At 37.2% G+C, this 24,607-nt stretch overlaps 1 protein-coding gene and 1 non-coding gene across 3 annotated transcripts in view; one reads left to right on the forward strand and one right to left on the reverse strand.

Moving 5' to 3' along the window:
* Zmpste24 (zinc metallopeptidase STE24) overlaps positions 1 to 21,927 on the forward strand; it is a 41,372-nt gene extending 19,445 nt beyond the window's left edge. Inside the window, exons 7-11 of one of the 2 annotated variants that reach the window (XM_077791017.1) lie at positions 4,404 to 4,588; positions 14,476 to 14,580; positions 16,117 to 16,281; positions 17,246 to 17,389; positions 20,263 to 21,927. In XM_077791017.1, coding sequence (XP_077647143.1) covers positions 4,404 to 4,588; positions 14,476 to 14,580; positions 16,117 to 16,281; positions 17,246 to 17,389; positions 20,263 to 20,487 — 824 coding nt within the window. In that variant the 3' untranslated portion in view covers positions 20,488 to 21,927. The remainder of the gene's footprint in view (positions 1 to 4,403; positions 4,589 to 14,475; positions 14,581 to 16,116; positions 16,282 to 17,245; positions 17,390 to 20,262) is intronic. The other variant, XM_026412910.2, reaches the window with a different exon arrangement.
* Positions 11,947 to 12,053, reverse strand: LOC113199814 (U6 spliceosomal RNA). Its single transcript, XR_003302986.1, has one exon. It is a non-coding gene; the product is annotated as a U6 spliceosomal RNA (small nuclear RNA).
* Positions 21,928 to 24,607: the final 2,680 nt, after the last annotated feature.

The raw sequence follows: 24,607 nt of genomic DNA on the forward strand, positions 1-24,607 counted from the left end.
GGAAGTGAGGGGAAAGGGAAAAAAAACAAAAACAAGAGAGAGAAATGAATTATAGTAGATGGGGTAGAGAGAGAAGATGGAAGGGGAGGGGAGGGGAGGGGAAGGGGGGATAGTAGAGGATAGGAAAGGCAACAGAACACAACAGACACTAGTATGGCAGTATGTAAAAACGTGGATTGTAACCGATGTGATTCTGCAATCTGTATACGGGGTAAAAATGGGAGTTCATAACCCACTTGAATCAAATGTATGAAATATGATATGTCAAGAGCTTTGTAATTTTTTGTACAACTAATTAAGAAAAAAAAGAAAGAAAGTTCAAAGCCCACCTCAGCAGCAGCGAGGCACTAAGCAACTCAGTGAGATCTTGTCTCTTTAAATAAAATACAAAATAGGGCTTGGGATGTGGCTCAGTGGTTGAGTGCCCCTGAGTTCAATCCCTGGTACAAAAAAAAAAAATCCATTTAAATGAATATAACTAATTTTGCTTCTGTAACTTATCAGCTATGGGATCTTAGAGCCTCATCCCTCTGGGTTTTAGTTGTGTTTTCACTACAGTTTGGCAAATATTTTCTGGAAAAAGCTAGATAGTAAATATTTAAGGTTTTGTAGGTTACATGGTCTCTGTTGCAACTATTCATCTCTGTCATTACAGTGTAAAAGCAGCCATAGACAATGCATAAGCACAAAAACATGGTTGTATTCTAGTAAAACTTCGTAAAAATACTGCAGGTTGGATTTGGTCTGTAAGCCATAGTTTGCTGATGCTTGCTATAAACAGAAATGTCACTAATGAGAAGTAGTTATGTTAGGTAAAGGCGTAGAAACTGAGAAGCAGTTGCAGAAGGAGAGAACAAAGATGGATGCAACTGAAAAGAATGAATTTAATAACAACTAGAAAAGTGTAAAAGTCTCAGACATTTAGTGGCTTCTGAGGCTTACAGTTCACTAAGGACACATTAGAACAGTTTTAAGATTCTGTGAGGAAATAGTAGTAGAATAAACCAATTTGTACTTCTTTAGCCTCCAGAATCACTACATTTTTAGGTAATATTCAACCAGTAACACATTAAAATCACTATAGTAGAACAATTTCTAAGGAGTTTTTACTGAAGTGATCCCTAAGTTGCTGATCCCTTAAGTTGTGAGCAGGTAATATAAAATAATAGGTAATAATATAACAGTAAAGGTAATCAATAAAATGTGATATGTAGATATATAGATATCACATCAATGGTATTTCTATTTTAGATGAAATATGGAAGGCTTTCTGAAGGGTTATGATATAAGCTGGGACTTCATTGAAAATCAAGGTTTGAGTAGGACAGCAATTACATTTTTGAAGTCAGGCTATGGAATCAGTAGGCTTAGTTTTGAATTCTAGCTATATTGTGAATTTCCTGTGTGACTTTGGGCAACTTAACTTTTGCCAAATAATAGTTTCCTTATCAACTGCATGTTTTCTATTGTTGTTAACGATAGTAACCTTCCTCAAAATATTTTGAATGAATGAATATTGTCACATTAAAGACTTATTAGTCTGGTAGGGATATTATAGTGAAAAACTGAGAATCCTACTCTTAAAAAAAAAAAATCAGATAGCCATGCATGGTGACACATTCCTGTAATCCCCACAATTCAGTAGACTGAAGCAGGAGAATCACAAGTTTGAGGTCAGACTCAGCAATTTAGCAAGACACTAAGCAACTTAGCAAGACCCTGTCTCAAAATAAAAAGGGCTGGGATTTAACACCCCTGGGTTCAAGCATCAGTAACCAAAAAAAGAAGCAAATGCCGTGCAGAGAATTAAGTTAGTATCATGTGATGAAGGATAACTGTAGATATTTTGGATTGGAGAAGACCTTGCTGAGCAAGTGCCTATTAAGCTGAGACCTAAAGGTAGGGACCATTCACACTGAGCAATGGGAAGACCTTCTCAAGCTTGCCTTTTTTAGGCACCATGAAAACGTCCAGTGTGGCTACAGCAAAATAGGACAGTATTATCAGGTAACCTCTGAGACTTAGGCAAGAGTCAGACCACATAAATCTTTGTAGTCAAGGTAAAGAGTTTAGAGTTTATTTTAAGTTCAATGGGAAAAGCAATCAAACTATGTTGGGCTGCTGTAAGGAGAATACATTGTAGGAAGAGAAAGAGTGGAAACGGAGAGAGCAGTTAGGAAATTGTTGCATTAGAAGTATGAGACCTCAGAATAGTAACACAGTTTTTTAGGGCCTGATTTCCTATATTATTGACAAAATTGGACTATATGTTTGACTCTTTTTTTTTTTTTTAAAGAGAGAGAGAGAGAGAGAATTTTTAATATTTATTTTTTAGTTCTCGGCGGACACAACATCTTTGTTGGTATGTGGTGCTGAGGATCGAACCCGGGCCGCACGCATGCCAGGCGAGCGCGCTACCGCTTGAGCCACATCCCCAGCCCTTATGTTTGACTCTTAACATTCAGGCTACCAAACCAAAAAGTGACATAAAATGCAATAAGTAAATAAATAAATACTACCATTTATCAAAGCTTTATTATATTCTAAACATACTGTCAAGTAATTTACATTAGAAATATTGAATAGTTTCAAAATCCACATTTTCTATTTAAGAGATCTCTCATATCTTCTTTTAAAGGAAGGCATGTAAGGTGCTATGGTGCACACCTGTAATTCTATTTATCTGGGAGGTTGAGACAGGAGGATCTCAAGTTTGAGGCCAGTTTGGTCAACTTGGCAAGACCCTGTCTCAAAATAAAATTTAGAAAAAGGGATGTGGCTAGTGATGTAGCTCAGTGGCAAAGTGCTTACCTAGCATGTGCAAGAACCCAGGTTCCATCCCCAGGACCTCAATAAAATACAAATAAAAATAGCCAGGCTTGATGGTACACAAATATAATCCCAGTAACTGGGAGACTTGAGGCAGGAGAATCACAAGTTTGAGGCCAGCTTCAGGAACTTAGCAAGACCCTCCCTCAAAATGCAGAATTAAAAGGGTCAGGACTGGGAATTCAGTGCTAAAGTAGCCCTGAATTCAATCCCCAGTACCACAAAAAAAAAAAAAAAAAAAAAAAGATGATGACGACTATTTCATGAAGTAGATATTAATCTCACTTCATAAACAGGAGACTAAAGCTTAAAGAAAGTTTACTAAATTTATATGACAGAGCCAGGATTGAGCCTAAAGTCTATAACTCTTATCTACTATACTCATGGCACATTGAAGAATATTTGCAAATTAAAGAATACATAAAAAAGAAACTAGGGGCTGGGGATATGGCTCAAGCGGTAGCGCGCTCGTCTGGCATGCGTGCGGCCCGGGTTCGATCCTCAGCACCACATACAAACAAAGATGTTGTGTCCGCTGAAAATTAAAAAATAAATATTAAGAAAAAAAACTGAAGGATTTTTTTAAAAAAAAGAAACTAAAAATTGACCATAGTTTAGTTGCTATTAGTTACTGTTAAAAATTTAGGTATGGCCGGTATGGTGGTGCATGCCTATAATCTCAGCAGTTTGGGAGGCTGAGGCAGGAGCATTGCAAGTTCCAAGCCAGCCTCAGCAAAAGTAAGACGCTAAGTAGCTCAGTGAGATCCTGTCTCTAAATAAAATACAAAATAAGGCTGGGGATGTGGCTCAGTGGTTGAGTGCTCCTGAGTTCAATTCCCGGTACCCAAAAGAAAAAAAAAGAATTTAGGTATGTTTTCTTGTAGTCTTTGCTGTTGTTGTTTTTGTGGTGCTGGGAATTGAACCCAGGGCTTTGTGCATGCAAGGCAGGCCTTCTACCAGCTGAGCTATACCCCCATCCCTTTCTTGTAGTATTTGTAAAAATAATTATGGAAGCAAGTGTTCTATTTTAAAAGATTTAGAAAAGAAAAAAGTAAAAAAAGAGGAAACAAAAATCCATAATTCTGGAAGCTAGTGATAAACCCTTCAGTATTTTAGTACATTTCTTCATAAAAGCTTTTTTTAAATGCTTTTTATTGTTTATGCTTTTCATTTACATATTTTTTTCTTGACAATACTGGAATCTTATATATGTGAAGTTTTGTATACTTCATAATACATTGGTTAGGTGTTTCTTGTTAAAATTCTTTGAAAGTATAATTTTTTTCTGGCTGCTTAAAAATACCATTTCATAGCTTTACCATCATTAATCATTCCACAACTGTTGGATATTTAGAATTATTTTACTTATAAAACTGTGATGAATATAAATATTTGTGTCAGGAATGCAGGGAAACAGTCCACTGCTGGTGGTGATTTTCATTGATACAATTCTTCAGGTGTTAAACAATTTGAAAATGATATGTCCTTTTTAGTAGTTCAGTTTTGTAGGAGTCTCTCCAATGGACCCCAAACTTTTTAATTATATTCCATGCTTTGAACTGTCTTTTCCTTAGGATCTAAACGCTCTTCCCACAGCAATGCTTATTTTTATGGCTTCTTCAAGAACAAGCGAATAGTTTTGTTTGACACTCTACTAGAAGAGTACTCTGTACTAAACAAAGACATCCAGGAGGAGTCTGGCATGGAACCCCGCAATGATGGAGAAGGGGACAGTGAAGAAATGAAAGCTAAAGTTAAAGTGAGTTCTTACTTTCCTAAGAGACTGTGCCTTAGTTTGTATACACAGTGCCTTGACAACTCAAAATGACAACAGTTTCTATGCAGTGAGTGTTGGATTCAAGGAGACTACCAAATAAAAAAATACTATGGCTCTTTTATAGTTCTGGTATTTGGGAGAGATTACTACTATAATTATATGCTAACTACCTTGCAGGCTTTTACAGATCATAAATATATGTATATGGCTTCTTCAAGAACATCAAATAGTTTTGACACTCTACTATTTACAATTAAAGAATTTCCACAGGGAAGATAAAGAGAAGGTAAACATCTAATTTTTAGGTTCATTGAGACAGCAGTTATAGGCTTTGGCACCCCAGAGACAATTTGAATCCTGTTTCTGCTTTTAGTAGATGTGTGTCCTTGATTACATTACATAATTTAGCCAGTTTCATTGTTTAACATGTATTTATGAAACATGTACTGTGTGCTAAAGTTATTTTGCTTCTCATTAGGAGTACAAAAGCAAAGAGGCAGACTTTCAAAAGCTTATAATCTAAAGGGGACATGGTCACATAAGCACACCACAGTGTTGTGTTGCTACTGGGGAGCTTGGATTCTAGGGAACGAAAGAGAAAACATTTCTTAAATCTGACCTGAGAAAGTTGCTTCTGGATCTTTTTCCTCAATGAGGTCCCCTGATGCTGCCTCATAAAATTTACCAACACTAAAGGAAGAAAAGGAAAAAAAAGGAAAAAAAAAATAAAGGAGGAAAAGGGACAATGATAAGAAGTAATACAAATCTCATCAAAAGCAGTCCCAAGTATTTTGATGTATAATTGAATGTGCCCCTGGCTTTGGTGTCATTACAGAGATGATTTTAGATCCCTATTTCCTTACCAACTATGTAAATCTGGGCAAGTAAGTTAATACCTCTGAGTCTGATTTCTTAACCGAAAGACCAGCAGGATTTCTCTCAACCTTGGCACTACTGACATTTTGTGTCAGATAATTTTTTTTGTGTATGTGTGTGTGGAAGGTATCATATGCATTGTAGGACATTCAACAACATCAGTGGCTTCTCCCCATAGACTAGTGACAGATCCTCATGTCCCCCCAAGTTATAAAAACCAAAAATGTTTCTGAAAAATCGCCAAATATCCCTGGGGTTGGAGTCAGGATGCAAGATTGGGACATACCGAACTAAAGAACTACTTAACTTTTAGGGTTGTAACTATGTGAAAAAGCTGTACTCATACGGCGTGGTTGGGACATACTGAACTAAAGATACTTAACTTTTAGGGTTGTAACTATGTGAAAAAGCTGTACTCTTACTGGTGTGGTGGCGCATTTTAGGAGGCTGAGGATCATGAGTTCAAAGCCAGACTCAGCTAATTAGCGATTCGCAGTTCAGTGTGACCTTGACTCTAAATAAATACAAAATAGGGCTGGGAATGTGGCTCAGTGGTCGAGTGCCCCTGAGTTTAATCCCCAGTACCCCCCCCCCAAAAAAAAAAGTAAGATTGGTTTACATTTTTACTACCAAAAAATATTATCACTTGAGCATCTGCTTTGACCCTAAATCGGTGACCTAGTAGCCAGGTGTAATGATGCACACCTGTAATTCCAGTGATTTGGGAGACAGGAGGATCTCAGGTTCAACCTGCCTGGGCAACTTCTCAAGACCCTGTATCAAAGTAAAATAGTAAAATTAAGTGCTGGCTTGTAGCTTAAAGGTAGAACACTCTTGGGTTCAATCCTTAATACTGCAAAAAAAAAAAAAAAAGTCAAGACTTAGTTAAGTGCCTAGCCTGTTATAAATATGTAGATGAAACAAAATTCTGTGAAAGGATTAGATAGCATTGTTAGAGGGTTAATACCTTTGATTATGTTTGTTTTTTAGGATATTAGAATAAAAGCCACTTTGGTCTGACCTAGTATCATATGATTTTAAGCAGGGAAGAGATCTTCAGGTCATTTTATGAGTAGGAAAATTGAAGTCCAGAAAGGGTACTCAGTAACAACACTAAAGAATCATGCAGGTTCAGGGCTGAGGCTATAGCTCAGTGGCAGAGTGCTTTCCTAGCATGTGTGAGGCACTGGGTTCGATCCTTAGCACCACATAAAAATAAATAAAACAAAGGTATTCTGTTCATCTACAACTACAAATGAAAAAGAGAGAGAGAAGAATCATGCATGTCCAGCATATCAATTGCTTAAGAGGCATCCACATGCAGGGGATGATTACATCATACTTAAACCCTTTATTTTATGTATTTATTTGTGGTACTGGGAATTGAACCCAGGGGCACTTTACCACCGAGTTATATCCCTGGCCTTTTTTTTTTCCTTTCTCTTTTAAGACGGGATTTTTCTAAGTTGCAGAGGCTGGCCTCAAACTTGAAATCCTCCTGTCTCAGCCTCCTGAGTCACTGGGATTTCAGGCATGTACCACCATACCCAGCCTATTAGACCTTTAATGTTTGCAAGCACAGTTTTATTTGCTGTGGGGTTGTTTGAAGTGTGTTGAATGGAATTTGACTTCTTTTGCTGGCTTCTTGAAGAGGCTGCTTTATTTCATTGATTTAACTGTAAATGTTTTAACATCTGTCCTTAAGTTACCTGACAATATACATTAGATATAGTCTCACCCTAATTATAACAGGGGAGAGAAATAGACTATAAGGCAATGTGTGATAAATATCATGAATGGCTGAAAGAGTGTGACTTTTAGATAGCCAGGTAAGAATGCAAATTCCAGTGGTCAAACAGGTTTCTGAGAAAGAGGATATGTGAAGGAGACCGAATTTTAATTTGGGGATGAGGCTTTTCAAGGTAAGGAGCAAAGAAAGCTGTAGAGATAAAACACCTTACTGCTGTTCTGAAACTAATGATTAATGGATTTGTGTAGATGGAGATAGAAAGGTAGATCAAGACTAGTTTATAGAATGGTCAATACATCAAGTGGTTTTTTCCTGTGACCTGGAAAGTATAGATTGATTTAGGTAGAAGTCAATGCTTGTTTTAGGAAGATTAAAATTTGGTGGTAGCACATAAGAGAAAGCAAAGATTTCTTTCTTTCAGAGGCAGGGAGACTTTTAGGGCCTACTGCATCAGGATAAGCATGAAATAATAAGGTTCTACGCTAGAATTCAAAGTCAGAAAAAGTGCAAGAATCATAATAAAGGATGGATTTAAAGTACTTGTGATATTAGGGGAGTGAAAAGGGTCAAAAATTGACTCGATCATTAACTATATTGCTTTCTATTGTGAGTAACACTGATGAGATGGTTTTAGGAAGTTTACCAATAATATAAATTTGAATAGTTATGTATTTATTAATGTACACAAGGAAGAGATGAAATTAGCATGTCGAGATCATAATTTCATGTATATTACTGCTAAGTTTTATAAAGGGAATTGGTTTAAGGAGAGATTAAGTAAATAGGTGGAGAATACACAAATGTGGCAAAAGTTTAGGAAACTGATTTATTCAGCACCTGCTACTTATGGCCTACTGTGTACGGGGGATACAATATGGACAATCCCCTTCCTATGTGGAAAGGGATACAATGACAGTTTTAAACCTGAATGATTAGAGAAGATAAAGTTGTTTTTTTTTTTTTTTTTTTTTTTGTGTGTGTGTGTGTGTGTGTGTGTGTGTGTGTGTGTGTGTGTGTGAGAGAGAGAGAGAGAGAGAGAGAGAGAGAGAGAGAGAGAGATTGATTGATTGATTCATTCATTCTTGGAATGGAAGCCAGCACTTCACACATGCTAGGCAAATACTCTATCACCGAACTACATCCCCAGCCCAAGCATTTTATTTTTAACAGAAGTTTTAAAGAAAACTAATGTTATCTAAAATATTTCCTTTTAGAGATAATTTCTATTAATATTTTGATAAATGCTTACATTTTAAAAGATATCTATGAAACTTACTCTCTGGAATTTTACCTTTCACAAGACAAATGGAATAATTGGAACAATGTGTCTCAAAAGCAATAAGAGGAACAATTAAAAATATATGAAAACTGCTTTTGTACAAGAAAGCAAGTGTGAGGGTTATGTTGAAGTCCCAGCTGATAAATGTAATAAAAAGGACACATACTCCAGAGAGGTAGGCTTTATCCAGTAAGATGTTTTCATTTCTCAGCCTCCTTTTCTTCATTTCTACAGTGAAGATAATACTTGCCTTCTTACCCAGCTTAGTGTTGCCTCAAATGAGGCAGCATATGAGTTTTATAAAAAGGAAAGTACTATGGGAAAATAAAAAATGGGTCATACTTATTTCTGTTCTTTTATGTAAATTAGTGCAGGAAGAAAAGATAATCCAGTTCTGTCTGAGAATCTACCACAAATCAGGTCTCTTTTCTTTGGAAAGTGATCCTTGTTTAAAGCTCATTTCATTCCATATCAGCATAGCTTTGAATGTGACTCCCACACTGTTCTAAATAGCTTTTTAAATCCAATATCAGACCAAGAGACAACTGCCTAATGGAAAACTATCTAATAGACAATTGGTTGTTTTGTAAAAGAACTCAAAATTCACACTGGAATGCAGTTGACTGGTATGAACAGAAACCTAAGGACCATGTTACCTGGTGATTGAACCTAAGGACACTTTAACATTGAGCTATACATCCCCAGATTTTTTTTTTGATTCTTTTTTTTTATTATTATTAGTTGTTCAAAACATTACAAAGCTCTTGACATATCATATTTCATACATTTGATTCAAGCAGATTATGAACTCCCATTTTTACCCCGCCCAGATTTTTGTTTGTTTGTTTGTTTGTTTGTTTGTTCTGGGGAGAGTACTGGAAATTGAATCCAGAGGTGCTGAGTTAACCACTGAGCTTAACCACTGAGCCACATCCTCAGCCCTTGTTATTTTTTTTGAGATATATTCTCACTAGGTTGCTTAGGGCCTCCTTAAGTGGCCTTGAACTTGCAATCCTCCTGCCTCAGCCTTCAAAGTCATTATTAGGTTTTATAAACATTATACTTCATCATTTATATGCTCTATCATTTGTTTTTTAGTTCAGTAATAATTTCCAAACATTTACATATGTGCCACTAAAATTGTTTATTTTTTATGACTGATGCACGATGAATAATTTACCTTTGACTTCATATTTTGTGTAAAAGTTGAAAACATAGCCAGGCAAGGTGGTACATGCCTATAATCCCAGCAACTCAGGAAGTTGAGGCAGAAGGATCACAAGTTTAAAGTCAGCCTCAGCAAAAAGCAATTCAGTGAGACACTGTCTCTAAATAAAATACAAAATAGGGCTGGGAATGTGACTCAGTGTTTGAGTGCCTCTAAGTTCAATCTCCCAAAAAAGTCGAAAATACAAGCCTCTGGCATCAGACTACTTGGCTTCAAATCCCAAATTTTCCACTTTTTGGCTGTACAGTTATAATCAAAATAGTTATTTTCTCTGGCTAGATTTTTTTTTTCATCTGTGGGATATAAGTGGGAATAACAAGAGTACGTATCTTATATAGTGGTTGTGATATATAATAAGATAAGTATGCAGTACACAGGCTTGGTATATGGTTACTGTTTAATAAATGTTAGTAACTTTTGTTTTTATTTTTAAAAATCTTATATATGTGCTAAAAAAAGATAAATGTATGTGTGTGTATGCACATACATATAGATGTGATTGTCTTTTTATATAATATTGATTTGCAAAGTTACATGAAATCAAGAGAAGCAGAGCTTCAATAAATTTTTTCATAAATTTTAATATTAGTTTTTACCTTATTAAAATAATGCAAGCTTATTGCTTAAAATTTCAAAACACAAAAAAAGCTTATGAAATTTAGCAGTTTTATGTTCCTTCCTTTCCTGTGTTCCTCCTCCGCCAAGTCCCCTCTCTCATAGATTTCAGTTTTAGTTGTTGCTTTAGACATTTATTTGCACATTTCTTTTTTTCCTTTTCTTTCTTTTTTTCTTTTGTAACCCACCATACCACTGAGCTACATCCCCAGCCCTTTTCATTTTGAGGCAGGGTCTTGCTAAATTGCTCAATCTGGCCTCAATCTTTTTTTTTTTTTTTTTTTTAAAGAGAGAGTGATAGAGGGGGAGAGAGAGAGAGAGAGAGAGAAAGAGAATTTTTTTAATATTTATTTTTTAGTTATCAGTGGACACAACATCGTTGTTTGTATGTGGTGCTGAGGATCGAACCCGGGCTGCATGCACGCCAGACGAGCGCGCTACCGCTTGAGCCACATCCCCAGCCTCTGGCCTCAATCTTGTGATCCTCCTGCCTCAGCCTTCCAAATAGCTAAAATTGCTGGTGTGCAACCCACTGTACCAGGCTTCATTTACCCATTTCTATGTCTGAGTGATATATGTATGTTATTGACTGTTGTCACTATTGACTTTCTATTATGATAAATGAGGATTTATCTCTCTTGTCCTAACATCTATTTTGCCTTCCCCCAATTCTTCCAATATAATTATTACAATTCTAGTTTTTATCAATATTCAGTATTTACATTATTGTACCTATGCAATTATTATTCACTACTGAGCATACCTAACCTTTTTTCCATCCTGGTTAATAATTAACTTTTATATGTGCTAAAATTTTTTCTATCTTTTGGTTAATTGTTCTCATAGCTTCCAGTGTTTCTCAGAATAATTTTCTCCAAGGTTAGTTGCATCCAGTTTTACTTTTAGTTCCCCTCATCCCTCAAAACACCCTAAGAGAGATCTCTGTGCCATTTCTTCTCTGAAGTCCTGCTGTACATCTCTGTGTTAGACTCCCTTGGTCATCCTTGTTTCTAGGTTGGAACCCGTGTTGATTTATTTTATTCTCTTGGTGCCTACATCCTATACCAGTTTGATTTCATGAAAAAGCTGGTACAGTGATGGAAGATGATGATCATGGAAGATGATCATCATCATGGAAGATGATGATGGAAGTCCTCACAGACTGTCTTTGAGTCACCTGGTGCAAATCAGGTTGGAGTACCCTCTGTGTCTGGTATTGTTCTTTCCTTCACTTCTTTCCTGTGCTGATCTCTTGTGTTCTCTAATGCCTGGCTTTGTGTACTTGACTCCCTCATTTTGGTAGAGACAGGTTGCATAGTTGGTAAAGTTTTTGGATTTGTGCCTCAGAATGGCTTCATTTTTTTTGTCATACTTGCTTGCTGCTTTAACTGGATTATACATTTCTACATTGGAAATACTTTTCCTTCAGGATTGTGAAGGCATTGTTCCATTGCCTGCTTGATTCCAGCATTGCCGATTCATTATCTAAAGCCACTCTATTACTGATCCTGAGTATGTCACTTGCATTTTCTTCCTCTAGAATATTGTTGGACCCTTTCTGTTGATTTTGTTTTATTTATTTATTTTTTATTTTAAATATGGAACGCTTCACGAATTTGCGTGTCATCCTTGCGCAGGGGCCATGCTAATCTTCTCGATATCGTTCCAATTTTAGTATATGTGCTGCCAAAGTGAGCACTTTCTGTTGATTTTAATCCATCATGTTGGGTATATGTATTGTCCCTCTTTAACCTGGAAATCAAGATCTTTGGTTCTAGCAACTTCCTGGAATTATTTTGTTGATTTCTTTTCCTCCTTTTTTCTGTTCTCTCTTTTCAGAGCTCCTGTTATTTGAGTGAATTTTCCTGTCTTTTCTTTCTTGTTTTATATTTCTTAATCTCTTTGTTGTACTTTTTGGATGATTTCTTATCTTCCAAACTTTCTTTTAAGCTTTGATTTGTAAGAATTTCCCATTGTTTTAGCATTCTCTGTTTTTTTTCCCCTGGGTGCAGTATCTTATCTTTTTAAACTTTCTCCTTACATAAATTCTGTTTATTCCTTTTTTCCCCCCCTGGATTTGATCTTCCATCTTAACAGCCTACCTCATATATCTGCTTATTGTTGGTTATATGCTTCTTAGTTAGAAAATTAGACTAAAAACCAGATTGTAATTTCTGTCCCTGTAGGTGATGCTTATCATTTTTGAGCTTCACTATAAGGTGTCCTAAGTGAAATTTGGTGGGCAAATACTGGTGTTCAAATTGTTAGTTCTGTTCTGTGGGATGATCAGAATTCACAGTAGATATTCTTCAGTCTTTTGCCTGGAGGATCTATGCTGGGAGCTGAGTGTGCAGAGAGGACTGGGGTGAGAGAAGGGGAGTCCTCAGTGTTCTGCCTGCATAATAGTAGATGTGAACAGACACATTGCATGTTGCTAGTGTACCTGACCCTCAGCTGTTTTGAATTGCAATTGAAAGGGTCTCTTCTTTTGCCCTTTCTAGAAAGATTAAACTTTCAGGCTTCTACCCTGATGAGGGAGAAGCACTTGCCTATTGATACGGAGTTGGAGAGGGAATCTGGAGCTTTACTCATTTCTCAAAACAGCTCTTACCAAGACTTCTTGCCAGCTCCTCTTCCCCGCAGTTCCAGAGGTACCTGGTGTTGTTTTTCCCCAAGACTTTTGAAGATTCAGCAGTATAAATCAGAATTGGTTCTCCATTTTTTCCACTGCTGGCTTATGAGTCAGCTTTCTTTGGTCCCCTTAGTCAGTTATCATTTGTCCATCTGTTTTCCTGCCTTCTAAATATTGTTGCTGTTTTCCGTTCTACCCACCTCCCCCACACCACCATGGTTTTATATCTTTTTAAAACTAAAAATTTTTTAAATTAAAAAAAAAAAAATCACTTGCTGGGCGCAATGGTAGACCTGTAATCCCAGCAGCTCAGGAGGCTGAAGCAGGAGGACCATTAGTTCAAAGCCAGCCCCAGCAAAAAGTGGGGTGCTAAGCAACTCAGTGCTACCCTGTCTCTAAATAAAATGCAAAAAAGGGGCTAGGGATGTGGCTCAGTTGTTGAGTACCCCTGAGTTTAATCCCCAGTACAAAAAAAAAAAAAAAAGAAATAACTACTGCTAATATTTTGCTGTACTTTGTTTCCTGATTTCTTCAACCAATACACCATTTTCACATCAGAACCTAATCTTTGAAAATATTTCTAATTCATATATATATGTGTGTGTGTGTGTGTGTGTGTGTGTTATTTAATTGTATTTGTCTTGAGCAATTTCTCATGTCAGAATGTAAACTTTGAAAACAATTTCTAATGGGATTATCATTAGCTGTCATGACTATTATGATTTACTTAAATATTGTCTTACTGATAAAGATTTATTTTTCCAGTTTTTCTCTCCCCTAATCTAAATTACTATAGATTAAGTAAAATTAGAGAATATCTGTTTTGTTTGGATTCTGTCTTCAGTGCTTAACCCAGTGTCTCACTAGAGCTGTGATTCGGGAATGTTTTGTTAAGCAAATGAACTGTTTTGCACAGAAGTCTGATTGTTTGTTTCTTTCAGTGCTGGGGATAACCCAGGGCCTTATGAATGAATGCTAGGCAAGTGCTGTACTACTGAGCTACATCTCAGGCTCCTGCTTATTTCCACTATGTTTAGTTTTTTTTTTTAGTTGGACACAAGTACCTTTATTTTATTTATTTATTTTTATGTGGTGCTGAAGATTGAACCCAAAGCCTTGTACATGCTAGGTGAGCATTCTACTGCTGAGCTACAACCCCAGCCCCTGGTTTGGGTTTTTTATTTGTTTGCACTGCGAATTTAATCCAGGAGCATTTTACCATTGAGCTACATCCCCAGCCCTTTTTTTATTTTTTATTTTTGCGACAGGTTCTTGCTAAGTTGCTTAGGACCTCACTAAGTTACTGAGGCTGGCCTTGAACTTGAGATTCTCCTCTCAGTGTTCCCAGTCTCTGGGATGACAGGTGTGTGCCACTGTGTCCCTGATTGTTTCTTTAAGTGAGACTCTATGAAGGAAGATTACTGGGTTAAAAGGTTCAAACGTTTTGAAGGTTGTTTATAATTTATTATCTTTTTATTTTTTGATTCAGAATAAGAAACAAGGATGTAAAAATGAGGAGGTGCTTGCTGTACTAGGCCATGAATTGGGGCATTGGAAGTTGGGACACACAGTCAAAAATATCATTATTAGCCAGGTAAGTTTGGAGTGACAATGTTTTTTTATAGTATAAGAGTCAAGAGGTCAAGGCACAATAAATCATATAGTAGAACGAGTAAGACAGACTTCATAGCCAGGATCCCTGGCTTTCCATCAAAGCTCCTAGATTTAACTACTTGTGTGACCTCAGGCAATTTCCTTAATTTCTCTCTGCCTCCTTGCCTTCATTGAATGATAATATTTCATAGAACTGGTTAAGAATTAAATGTATATATGTATAAAGAGCATGGAATAGTACCTGAAACATGGTAAGTATTTATAAATACGTATTGTTGTCACCATCATTATCACCTCCAGAATTGCTCAGATTTAAGAGCTGTAAAAATGAGAAGAAGCAAATCTAGATAAGTTGGACATTAAGATGCTTTTTTAAAAATACCTTTATTTTATTTATTTATTTTTATGTGATTCTGAGGATTGATTCCAATGCCTAACACCTGCTAGGCAAGCACTCTACCACTGAGCTACAACTCCAGCCCCAAAAATGCTTTTTATAAAACTTTTTCTCATGTTAAAGTAATTTGTGTTCATTGAAAATTATAGAAAAAGTAAAAAGAAGAAAACAATTTCTACAGCGTTTCTCCTCTGAATATTAATACCTTTAAACCAATAAATAGGTTCTCAAGTCCTGGGTAAAATAGTACTAAACCTCCTTTCCTGGTTTTGAGCATCTATAGCCTTAATGTCTTAAGTGGGTCTCTACCTTTCTGAAAGGTTACCCAGTTCTGGGGGATGAATTATATGGAAAGACTTGAGCCCCTGGGGACACATTCCTGTTGCTGTTTGTTTTTAGGTAATAAAATGAGTTCTGTAGCTTGAAGCCATGTTATATGGATACATGGCAATGAGTAAGAAATTAAATAAATCCAAACCTAAGTTCAAAGTAAGTATTCAGTCTAATAAGGAAAATCACTACCCCTTCCATGAAGAAAAGTGTCCAGTGGAATCAGTTTACCACAGGAGGTAGGCTGGTCCCTGAGGTGTGGTACCTTGTCAGTGCTGGTGCCAATTGCATCTTCCAACAGATAGGGCACCTGGCAGGAGCCAATGGGGAAAGATCTGTGTTGTTGACTAGTGTATTGACTCCTTTTCTCTCTTGAGCTCCTTGGTCAAGTCCTAGAATGGCTTGAAGAAGTCGGGGCTGACTTCCATAGAGTAGGTTTCTGCTCTTGACCATCAACAGCCTCCCTACCTCTGGGACTCTTTGTTGAACATTCATATAAAGTCAAAATATCATAGTCTGGGCTAATTTTGGAAGTTTTCAATATACCTTTTCCCCAAATCTCTTTGTTAACTGTTTTCTAATTTTGTTCCAAATCCCTGATCATCCAGCCAAACCATTATTTGCCCACTACCAATTAATGTGTGTGTGTGTGTGTGTGTGTGTGTGTGTGTGTGTGTGTATGTGTGTGTATCCTCAGTTCAGGTCCTGAATTAGATTGCCTGGACAGTGAGATATACTACTTAAAAGTTCCCCTCACTGAGAAATTTCCCTTTGCTACTTCTTTTCAAGACCACCCACCCTGAGAGACACTGCGATGCCACAGCAGTCCACTTTGTGCTGATACCAGTATATTGTATCATTATTTGTACAGTAGGCTCCAGTTTTTTTCTTCCTTCTAAATTAAATGATATAAGGGAACTCATAAGTAAGGATTGGTTGAGGAATGTCAAAGTGGTAAGTGTTGGCATCCTAGAGTATGAACACCTGCTCTTTAACTTCTGCTTCCTGACTTGCTTCATTTGCATGCCTGTGTAGAACACTTTTGGCTGATGATAGATACCTCTGGGCAAATCAGTTCTCAGCTAAGCAGCTCCACAAGTGTCCCATGGCCAGGAATTCTATCTCTATAGGGCCAACAGCAACCTAGAAATAATTTTTCAAAGGACATAGACTGTTAAGTGTGGGCATCTTCTCTAGGAGTTTTCTGTTGGCACTTATCATGGATCCACAGAGTTGTAAGGGGTAAGTGGCAAATCTGCTTACACTTCATCCTGGGCTGACTGGCGCACTTCCTCCCGTTGTCAGCCCCACTCTAAGTGGCAGCTTCTCGAGTCATCTGGTAAATGCTTTGGAGCAGCACACTTAAATAGGGTATGTGTGGCTTCCAGATCACTGATCTGCTAAGAGAAAATAATGGTATTTATTTTCTAACTTTACTACAAAAGGTTGTATTTTGGTACAGGTATTTGGTTTTCTTTTCTTTTTTTTTTTCCCTCTGACCTTCAACTCCTCAGTATAGTCCTATAGAGAACTCCAGGGAAACCTCTTGCTTTGGAGCCTCCACACTAAGGTCGGTTAGGAGCCTTGTGTCTGATTGTGGTCTCAACACCAGAATTCATTCTAGCCCTTTAACTTTGTAGAGAGAGAAAGTATTTCAATTACTGTTTACTACTTCAGTCAACAGTATTATAAGAGGCTCAACTCAAATCTACCCCTGAAGAAAACTATGCAGTTTTAAACATTTGGGGAAAATTTTATTTTCCTTTTGAGAATAAAAGGGAAACTATAAAAATGTCTAAATAACTTTTGCTATAATTACACTAACACCATTCTTAAAACCACACCAATCACTTTTGTAGTATTACGGCACAGTGAAATCAGCCTAGAAATAACTTGATTTTTATGTCCTCCTTTCTAGATGAATTCTTTCCTGTGTTTTTTCTTATTTGCTGTATTAATTGGTCGAAAGGAACTTTTTGCTGCATTTGGTTTTTATGACTGCCAACCCACTCTAATTGGACTATTGATCATCTTCCAGTTTATTTTTTCACCTTACAATGAGGTAACGTATAATCTTTAAAATTATCTCAGATATACCCTTGCTTATTTCAAATCTAGAACCTTTAGGGTAGTATTTTAAAAAAAAAATCAAAACTACGGTTTTAACAAATAGATGAAATAATCTTTTAGTCAGTTGATTGGTCAGTATGAGAAAATAGTAGAAAAAGCTAAGCTATATAAATAAATGTTTGTGTACTTTAGGGAGGTGGGGAGATAAAGAATTCTACTTTAGCAGTGAAAACCTTGATATAATATGTACCTCAGAAAATTAGATGTAGATCAACTACTGGAAAGCCCATGTATTCACTAGTGCATAGATGAAAACCTTCACCGTGAAGGGACTAAAAAATAAAAATTGAGTATACACATGACAAGATTAAGGGAGGTTATATGACTGTGTTCCTCTGATTCTGTTCTATGAACTCCTGCCTCAAAAAAGCCTTAGAGTTCCACTCAGGACCTTCTAAATCAAAACTGGGTGAAGTTGAAGAACCACTGCTCTGTGATAGTTGAAGAATCACTGCTGTGATAGGGGGGTTCCATATGGGTGATAAGACATAGGTTAATGAGACCATGTCACAAATCTGACAATGGCACCATTTCATGATATTTGGTAAGGCTTACAACATAGGCAAGAAATAATACTGGGGATCTAGTCCCTCCATTCTGAAGAATTCTTTCTTCAAGTTGTGTAGTAAGGGTTTTAAGACAAGCTAAATGAATCCTATTTCTTTATTTAAAAAGTGGGTGTGTAGGACTGGGGATGTAGTTCAGGATAGAGCTCATGCACAGACCCCTGGTTTGATCCCCATTGCCACAGAAACAAAAATAAGATAAAACAACAAAAAGTGTATGATGGGGTTCCAGAAAAATGGAGGGCTGGGAATGTGGCTCAGCGGTAGAGCACTTGCCTAGCATGTGTGAGGCCCTGGGTTCAATCCTCAGTACCACATATAAAGATATTGTGTCTAACTACAACTAAAAAAAGATAAATAGATATTTAAAAAAAAAAAAAGAAAAGAAAAATGGAGAGGAATAGATCATATCTGTATAGCATTGTCAACATAAACTAAACTTTGTAGAGAAGTATAAGATTTATTATCTTTAAACATTTTAATACATTTTTAAAATATTTATTTATTTATATATTTTTAGTTTTAGGAGGATATATTAGTTTGTTTTTATGTGGTGCCGAGGATTGAACCCAGTGCCTCATGCATGCTAGGCAAGCATTCTACCACTGAGCCACCACCCCAGCCCCTAAACATTTTAATATTTTGTTTTAACTTTTGTAGAGAATATTAATATTTTATATTATACAGTTTGTTACTGCTTGTAGAATATCAGTTTTATAATAAAATAATCATTTGTCTCTCCACCCCACCCCACCCCAATATTGGGAATTGAACCCAGGGGCACTCTACCACTGAGCTACATCCCCAGCTCCTTTTATTTTTTATTTTGAGACAGGGTCTTGCTAAGTTGATGAAGCTGGCTTTTAACTTGTGATCCTCAGCCTCCCAAGTTGCTGGGATTACAGTTGCGTGTTAATGTGCCAGCCATTTTGTCTTCTGTCACAATTCAGGAATTCCTTAGGGACACTGAGTTGTGTGTACTAAATGAACCCAGACTGCTGTACTTCCTAGCAGTTGTACTTTTTTTATGTGGTGCTGATGATTGAACTCAGGGCCTCATGTATGCTAGGCAAGTACTCTACCACTGAGCTGTATTCCCAGACCTTTTTATTTTTAATTGATAAAGAGTTTCACTGAGTTGTCCAGCCTGACCTTGAACTTGAGATTCTCCTGCCTCAGCATCCCAAGTAGCTGGGATTAGAGGTGTGTGCCACCATACCTGATTTCAGAATATTTTGAGTTAAGAAACAGACATTATGTTATTCAACTTGTAGTACTTCAGTATGAAAAGAAATGTTCCTCTCATAATTTAATTTTCAAATGGATTTTTTCCTTTCATAATAGTCTTCAAAACTTGTATACTTATTCTGGCAATATTACCATAGATCAGAACACTAATAAAAAATTCAATTTTGAAATTGTTGTCAGAATGTGACAATTTTTTAGAATAATATCAGTGAAGAGTGTCATGATCCTTTAAAGGTAAATAAGTGGACCGAGTGTAGTGGTGCACACCTGTAACCCCAGCAACTAAATAGTCTGACACAGGAGGATTACAAATTAGAGGCCCATTTCAGCAGTTTAGCAAGACCCTAAGCTAATGTAGTGAGACCTTGTCTCAAAATTTTAGAAAAATGAAAAGGGCTGGAGAGGTAGCACAGTGGTTAAGTACCCCTGGGTTCAGTCCCCATACCAATAAATAAATGAATATAGATAAATGATTAAGAATATTTTTTAAAAGAAAAAAAAAAAGCTGGGATTGGGGGGTGTTCCAAATACAAATTACCATGACTTAAGTCTGTCTCTGAAAGGTGGTGTGCTCTGGCTTTGGAGTCACCAGGAAGTTCAGCACTATACCTTTGAATTGTGTCACCTCCAGCAGTTTGTCTAACCCCACTGAGCTTCACTTCTTAAACTGTACAGCAGAAGTAAGAGATTGCTAGAGAATATGTAAAATGTCTACCTTAGTTCCTGCACATGGCAGCTTCTCAGAAACAGCTGTTTTTTAGTAAAAATAACATTTGTGTGGATATATTTTTGTGTCTGGTCTGTTTGCTTGGTGGGAAAAGGCACAGTTTATAGTAATTTCTCTCCATAGTTTCCCAAAGTACCAGTGCTGTTTCATTTGACCTGTCCTTCTTTTTACCATAACGGGTTTCAACTGCAGTCTCAGCTTAGAGAATCTTCTGGGACAGCAAAGAGATGCATGATGGCTAAAACATTTCTTTTCCCTTTTCAGGTTCTTTCTTTTTGTCTAACAGTCCTAAGTCGCAGATTTGAGTTTCAAGCTGATGCATTTGCCAAGAAACTTGGGAAAGCTAAAGACTTATATTCTGCTTTGATCAAACTAAACAAAGATAACTTGGGATTCCCTGTTTCTGACTGGTTGTTTTCAATGTGGCATTATTCTCATCCTCCACTACTAGAAAGACTTCAAGCTTTGAGAAGTACAAAACAAGACTGAGATGCTCAGGGTCTATGACTGAAGACATTTTTTATTATTTCTGTCCTGGCAGCATGTTCCAGCTCTTGATGTTTTTAAACTTTTTTTTTTTTAAGACAAATGATTAAGTACAGAAGATTTAAATACATTTACTATCTCATTTCAAAAATGATTTAAATAATCCATTTCTTAAAGGAAACACTGGATAAAATTTTGAGGCTGAATATTTTTAAAGGCATAGTTTTATCTTCAACATCTGATTCACCATCAGTTTGTAAAATTATTTAAGAAAATACAGACCTTGTTTTATTTATACACTTATATTTAATCTGCCTGCAAGGTAATAGGGGCATTTAAAAGAGGGAACATTACTGTTGAGTTCTGTGAGGCAGAAATCATTGTGCTCATGCCTAAGTTGAAACTTGTTTTTACCTTCATGCTGTTATAATTTAACCTGGCCAATCAGTGTTTTAAATAAGAAAGAAAGATAATAGTTGGTAAGGCTAGTATTATTTAATGAAAGTCGTTAGAAATATGCTGTATGGTTCTCCAAATTTCAAATTTCTGTTCCCTCTCTTTGGTGCACACTGATCAGGAATTTCTAATATTGTTTTGAAATTAGAAATTATGTATAGGATGTTTTAAATCATTGAGTTTTGTTTTTGTTTTTTAAAAAATGACAATTTTTATCTTTCCTTCCACCTGGTGGGTGTGGTAGGTAAACTAGATTTTTCTCATTCAGTCATTTTCTTGTAGTTAATTAAAAAATGCATTCTTCCACATAGCAAAAATTGAACAGATTTTGCAATATTAAAAGTGGCAGAACAGGGAAAAAAGAATAACATCTTAAGAGACATACGAGTGATATACTGATGATTCTCTTACAATATTATAGGAAAAATATAGTTTTTTATCTTTCAAGGACAGAAGAGTTTCCATTTTTATTTTTGTAATTTTTATCTGTAATCATAAGTAGTATTTAATTAGGCCTGATTCCAATTTTGAAAATTATAGTTCTTATTATATAGGTAACGTTTTCCATCAAAACAAATGTCATGAATGATTTCCAGTTTTAAAAGCTGTAGGTTTGACTGCTTCAAATCTCTGTCCACTTTTTGAATGAGAACTTATTTTGTGCCTGACGTTCCCACTCACTGATAATGTTTACCTTCTGGGCATTTATTCCAAAGTGGGACCTACTGAGTACCTTTGGTGTCTGGCCATAAAGTCATTTGCTCAGCTGACATTTGAGTGATGTCTTCTTCACATGGAAATATAATAAAAATAAAAATCTAGTTTAGTACTGTATTATTATTTTCCTATAGCTAAAGCACAGCTGTCCTGTGTTTTTTATCCAGCATCCTTTTCCTGTGACTTCATGCTCTGAAAACTGCCTTTCCTTCCTTCTGTGCCTTTAAATACAATTTTCAGTTCTGCACAAGTGAAACATTAAAAATTGCAATGCAGATTTACATAACTTGTCTTTATGATGTAGTTTGTGTGTCATATGTTGCCCACCGGTGTGACTGTTACTTTAGGGGAGTGGGGTGCTAGTGTATGACAATATAGTCCTAATGCTGAGTGTTATCAACACCATTACCCATGTCTCACACAATTCTCTTCACGGCTTACTCCTGCTCTTCATGGCCTTCTTCTGTAGACCATTCCAGTTCTTGCCAATGTTTCCTCAAAGCTTTATTTGTAATCATTTCTTCATTTTGTAACATCAGGTTATTTTGGGTCTGCTTGGTCTGCCCTGGCTGCCTCTTTGATCTTCCTTACATATGGCAATAGTAATTAGTATTTTATTATGTAATTGATCTAGTCACCCACAGTGTATGGATGCCAGAGGCATAAGTAGAGCCAAAAGGAGACTGACTGATGGGTTCCTGAGATGCTGACCAGAATGAGACTCTGCTCCCTGAGATCTGACAGATGAACAGGGAGCAGAATCAAGTTGGTCAAAGTCTGGAATGAAATGGCATGTCACCAACAAAGTTGATCTTTGAATCCAAGGCAGAGCCTGTGTTGTGTGTATATACTGCCTTTATCTGGGTGGACCCTTTGCTGAAGTCTGAGAGCTTGCTAGTATTCTGCCTCTTTGGGAAAGGTTGGGGGAGATGTAGCTCAGGAGTAGAGTGCTTGCCAGGACATCTGCAAAGTCCTGGGTTTAATTCCCAGTACTACAAAAACAAATCATAATGATGTGAGCAAGTAACAAAAGCACCTGTGTGTCAGAATGAGTGCAGTTTGGTGGGATGAAATTGCACTATCAGACAACATGCCCAGGGGAATCCTAGGCTCTTAATATCCAGGATAGTTTCCAGGGAAGAGGACTTCAAGAGTTGGACTAGAGATGAAGAGAAAGATACCCCCATGTGTTCTGAAAACATGAAACTAGGACTGCATATACCTGGTAGGTGGGTAACTTTGTATCTTTGGATCAGAGCTCCCTGTGACTCATATAAGATATAGTAGCCCCTGCCATCCTGGTTTTGCTTTCTGACCATGTTGCAAAAATATTGATATTTGTCCTAAGTCTTTCAAGAGACACTATAATTTTATTATAGCATATTATAATTCTTTTATTATTTTTATCCTCATATTGTGCTTAATTTATAAGCTAAACATTATCATAGGTAGGTAGGTAGGTATGTATAGGAAAAAACAATGTAATAGGGTTCAGTGACTAGTGGTCTAAGCAGATGTCTGGGGCATCTTAGGAAGAGGTAGCCTCAAGTACGAAGGCTTTATTGTGGGGGCCAAGGGACCAGTCTGTGTGCTGGAGGTGTGTAGGAGATACAGTCAGGAGGGAGGGCAGATTTAGTAGGTCATTGTAATAATTCAGGCTTTTGGTGTGGTGGAAACCATTGAAGGTTTGGCACCAAGAAGTGACATGATCTGCCTTAATTTAACAGGGTCACTCTGGCTTCTTTGTTAGGAGAAAGTATAGAAGCAGGGAACTAGTGGGTAGGGGCTCCCATTGCTTTCCCAGCAAGAAGTCCTGTAGAGACTGAAGTGGTAGTTAGGGAGGCCAGCCAGACGGTGTCCTGGATTTGGTAGTGAGCCTCTGGAAGGGGCTGGACTGTTTCCAGCAGTGTCTATGTCTCTGTGTCTCTCGCTGTCTCCCTATCTCTTGGGGATAGAATCCAGTAGCACTCCACCACTGAGCTACACCCTCAGGGCTTTCTTCATTTTATTTTGGAGAGGGGGGGGGGTTTGCTAAGTTGCCTAGAACTTGTGATCCTCCTCCCCAGCCTCCCGAATACCTGGAGTTTCAGGTGTCTGCCACCACACCTGGCTCAATGTCCTTTCTGTTAAGCTGCTTAAATCTCTCTTTTCCTAATTGCAAACAGTGGAGTTGAGTTCCTACTTCCTTTTTGTTGTACTAGATTTTCTGTCTTCCAAGACTTGCTTGTAGAGGGCTTGGTCTCTATTCTTGGCAGTAGTAAGAATAACTGGAACACTTGGCCATTTGAACATACCTCAGCCACCCACAAGCTGAGACCAAGTCTCTTCCTTTCTGGTTTGATCATTGGTGGGGTCTTACTCCTTTGAGCAACCTGAACATATGATTCATTCATTTCGTTAGTATTTTGTTGAGCTTGCTATGTGCTGGGAAATAGAAAGTAAATGGGAGATCAAAATTCCTGCCGTTGGTGTTTTATGTTGAATATGATAAATGTTCAGAAGAAACAATCAAGTACAGGAGGGGACCTGGAAGCCTGGAGCAAGGTGGCGAGCAGTAATAATATTTGGGGGAACAGCATTCCAACAGCAGGTTTAGCACATGTGCAGCATGGCATGTCAGGAGCAGCACCGGGACTGGCATGGCTAGGGTGGAATGGACCAGGGTCTGAGCATAGGGGTGAGGTCAGAGAGGCATGTGGGAGACTTGTAGATCACACTAAATGGGCTGAGTGAAATTCACCCACCAGAAAGTCTCATAAAGGGTACTGGATACTGGTCCTTTGGAATTAGCTCCCTTTCAGTCCTGTTAAAGCCTGAGTCATAAGAAATGAATCATCAATTTCTCTGTGGTAGTTGAAACCCTCTAGTGGACTCAGTCCTGTAAAGTCACAGAGAGGGACAAGAAAAGGATTTGCAAATGAGGAAACTTCAGGGCATAGGTGTGTTCTCT

The sequence above is a fragment of the Urocitellus parryii genome, chromosome 11 (genome assembly GCF_045843805.1).
Source record: "Urocitellus parryii isolate mUroPar1 chromosome 11, mUroPar1.hap1, whole genome shotgun sequence".
Lineage (NCBI taxonomy): Eukaryota > Metazoa > Chordata > Mammalia > Rodentia > Sciuridae > Urocitellus > Urocitellus parryii.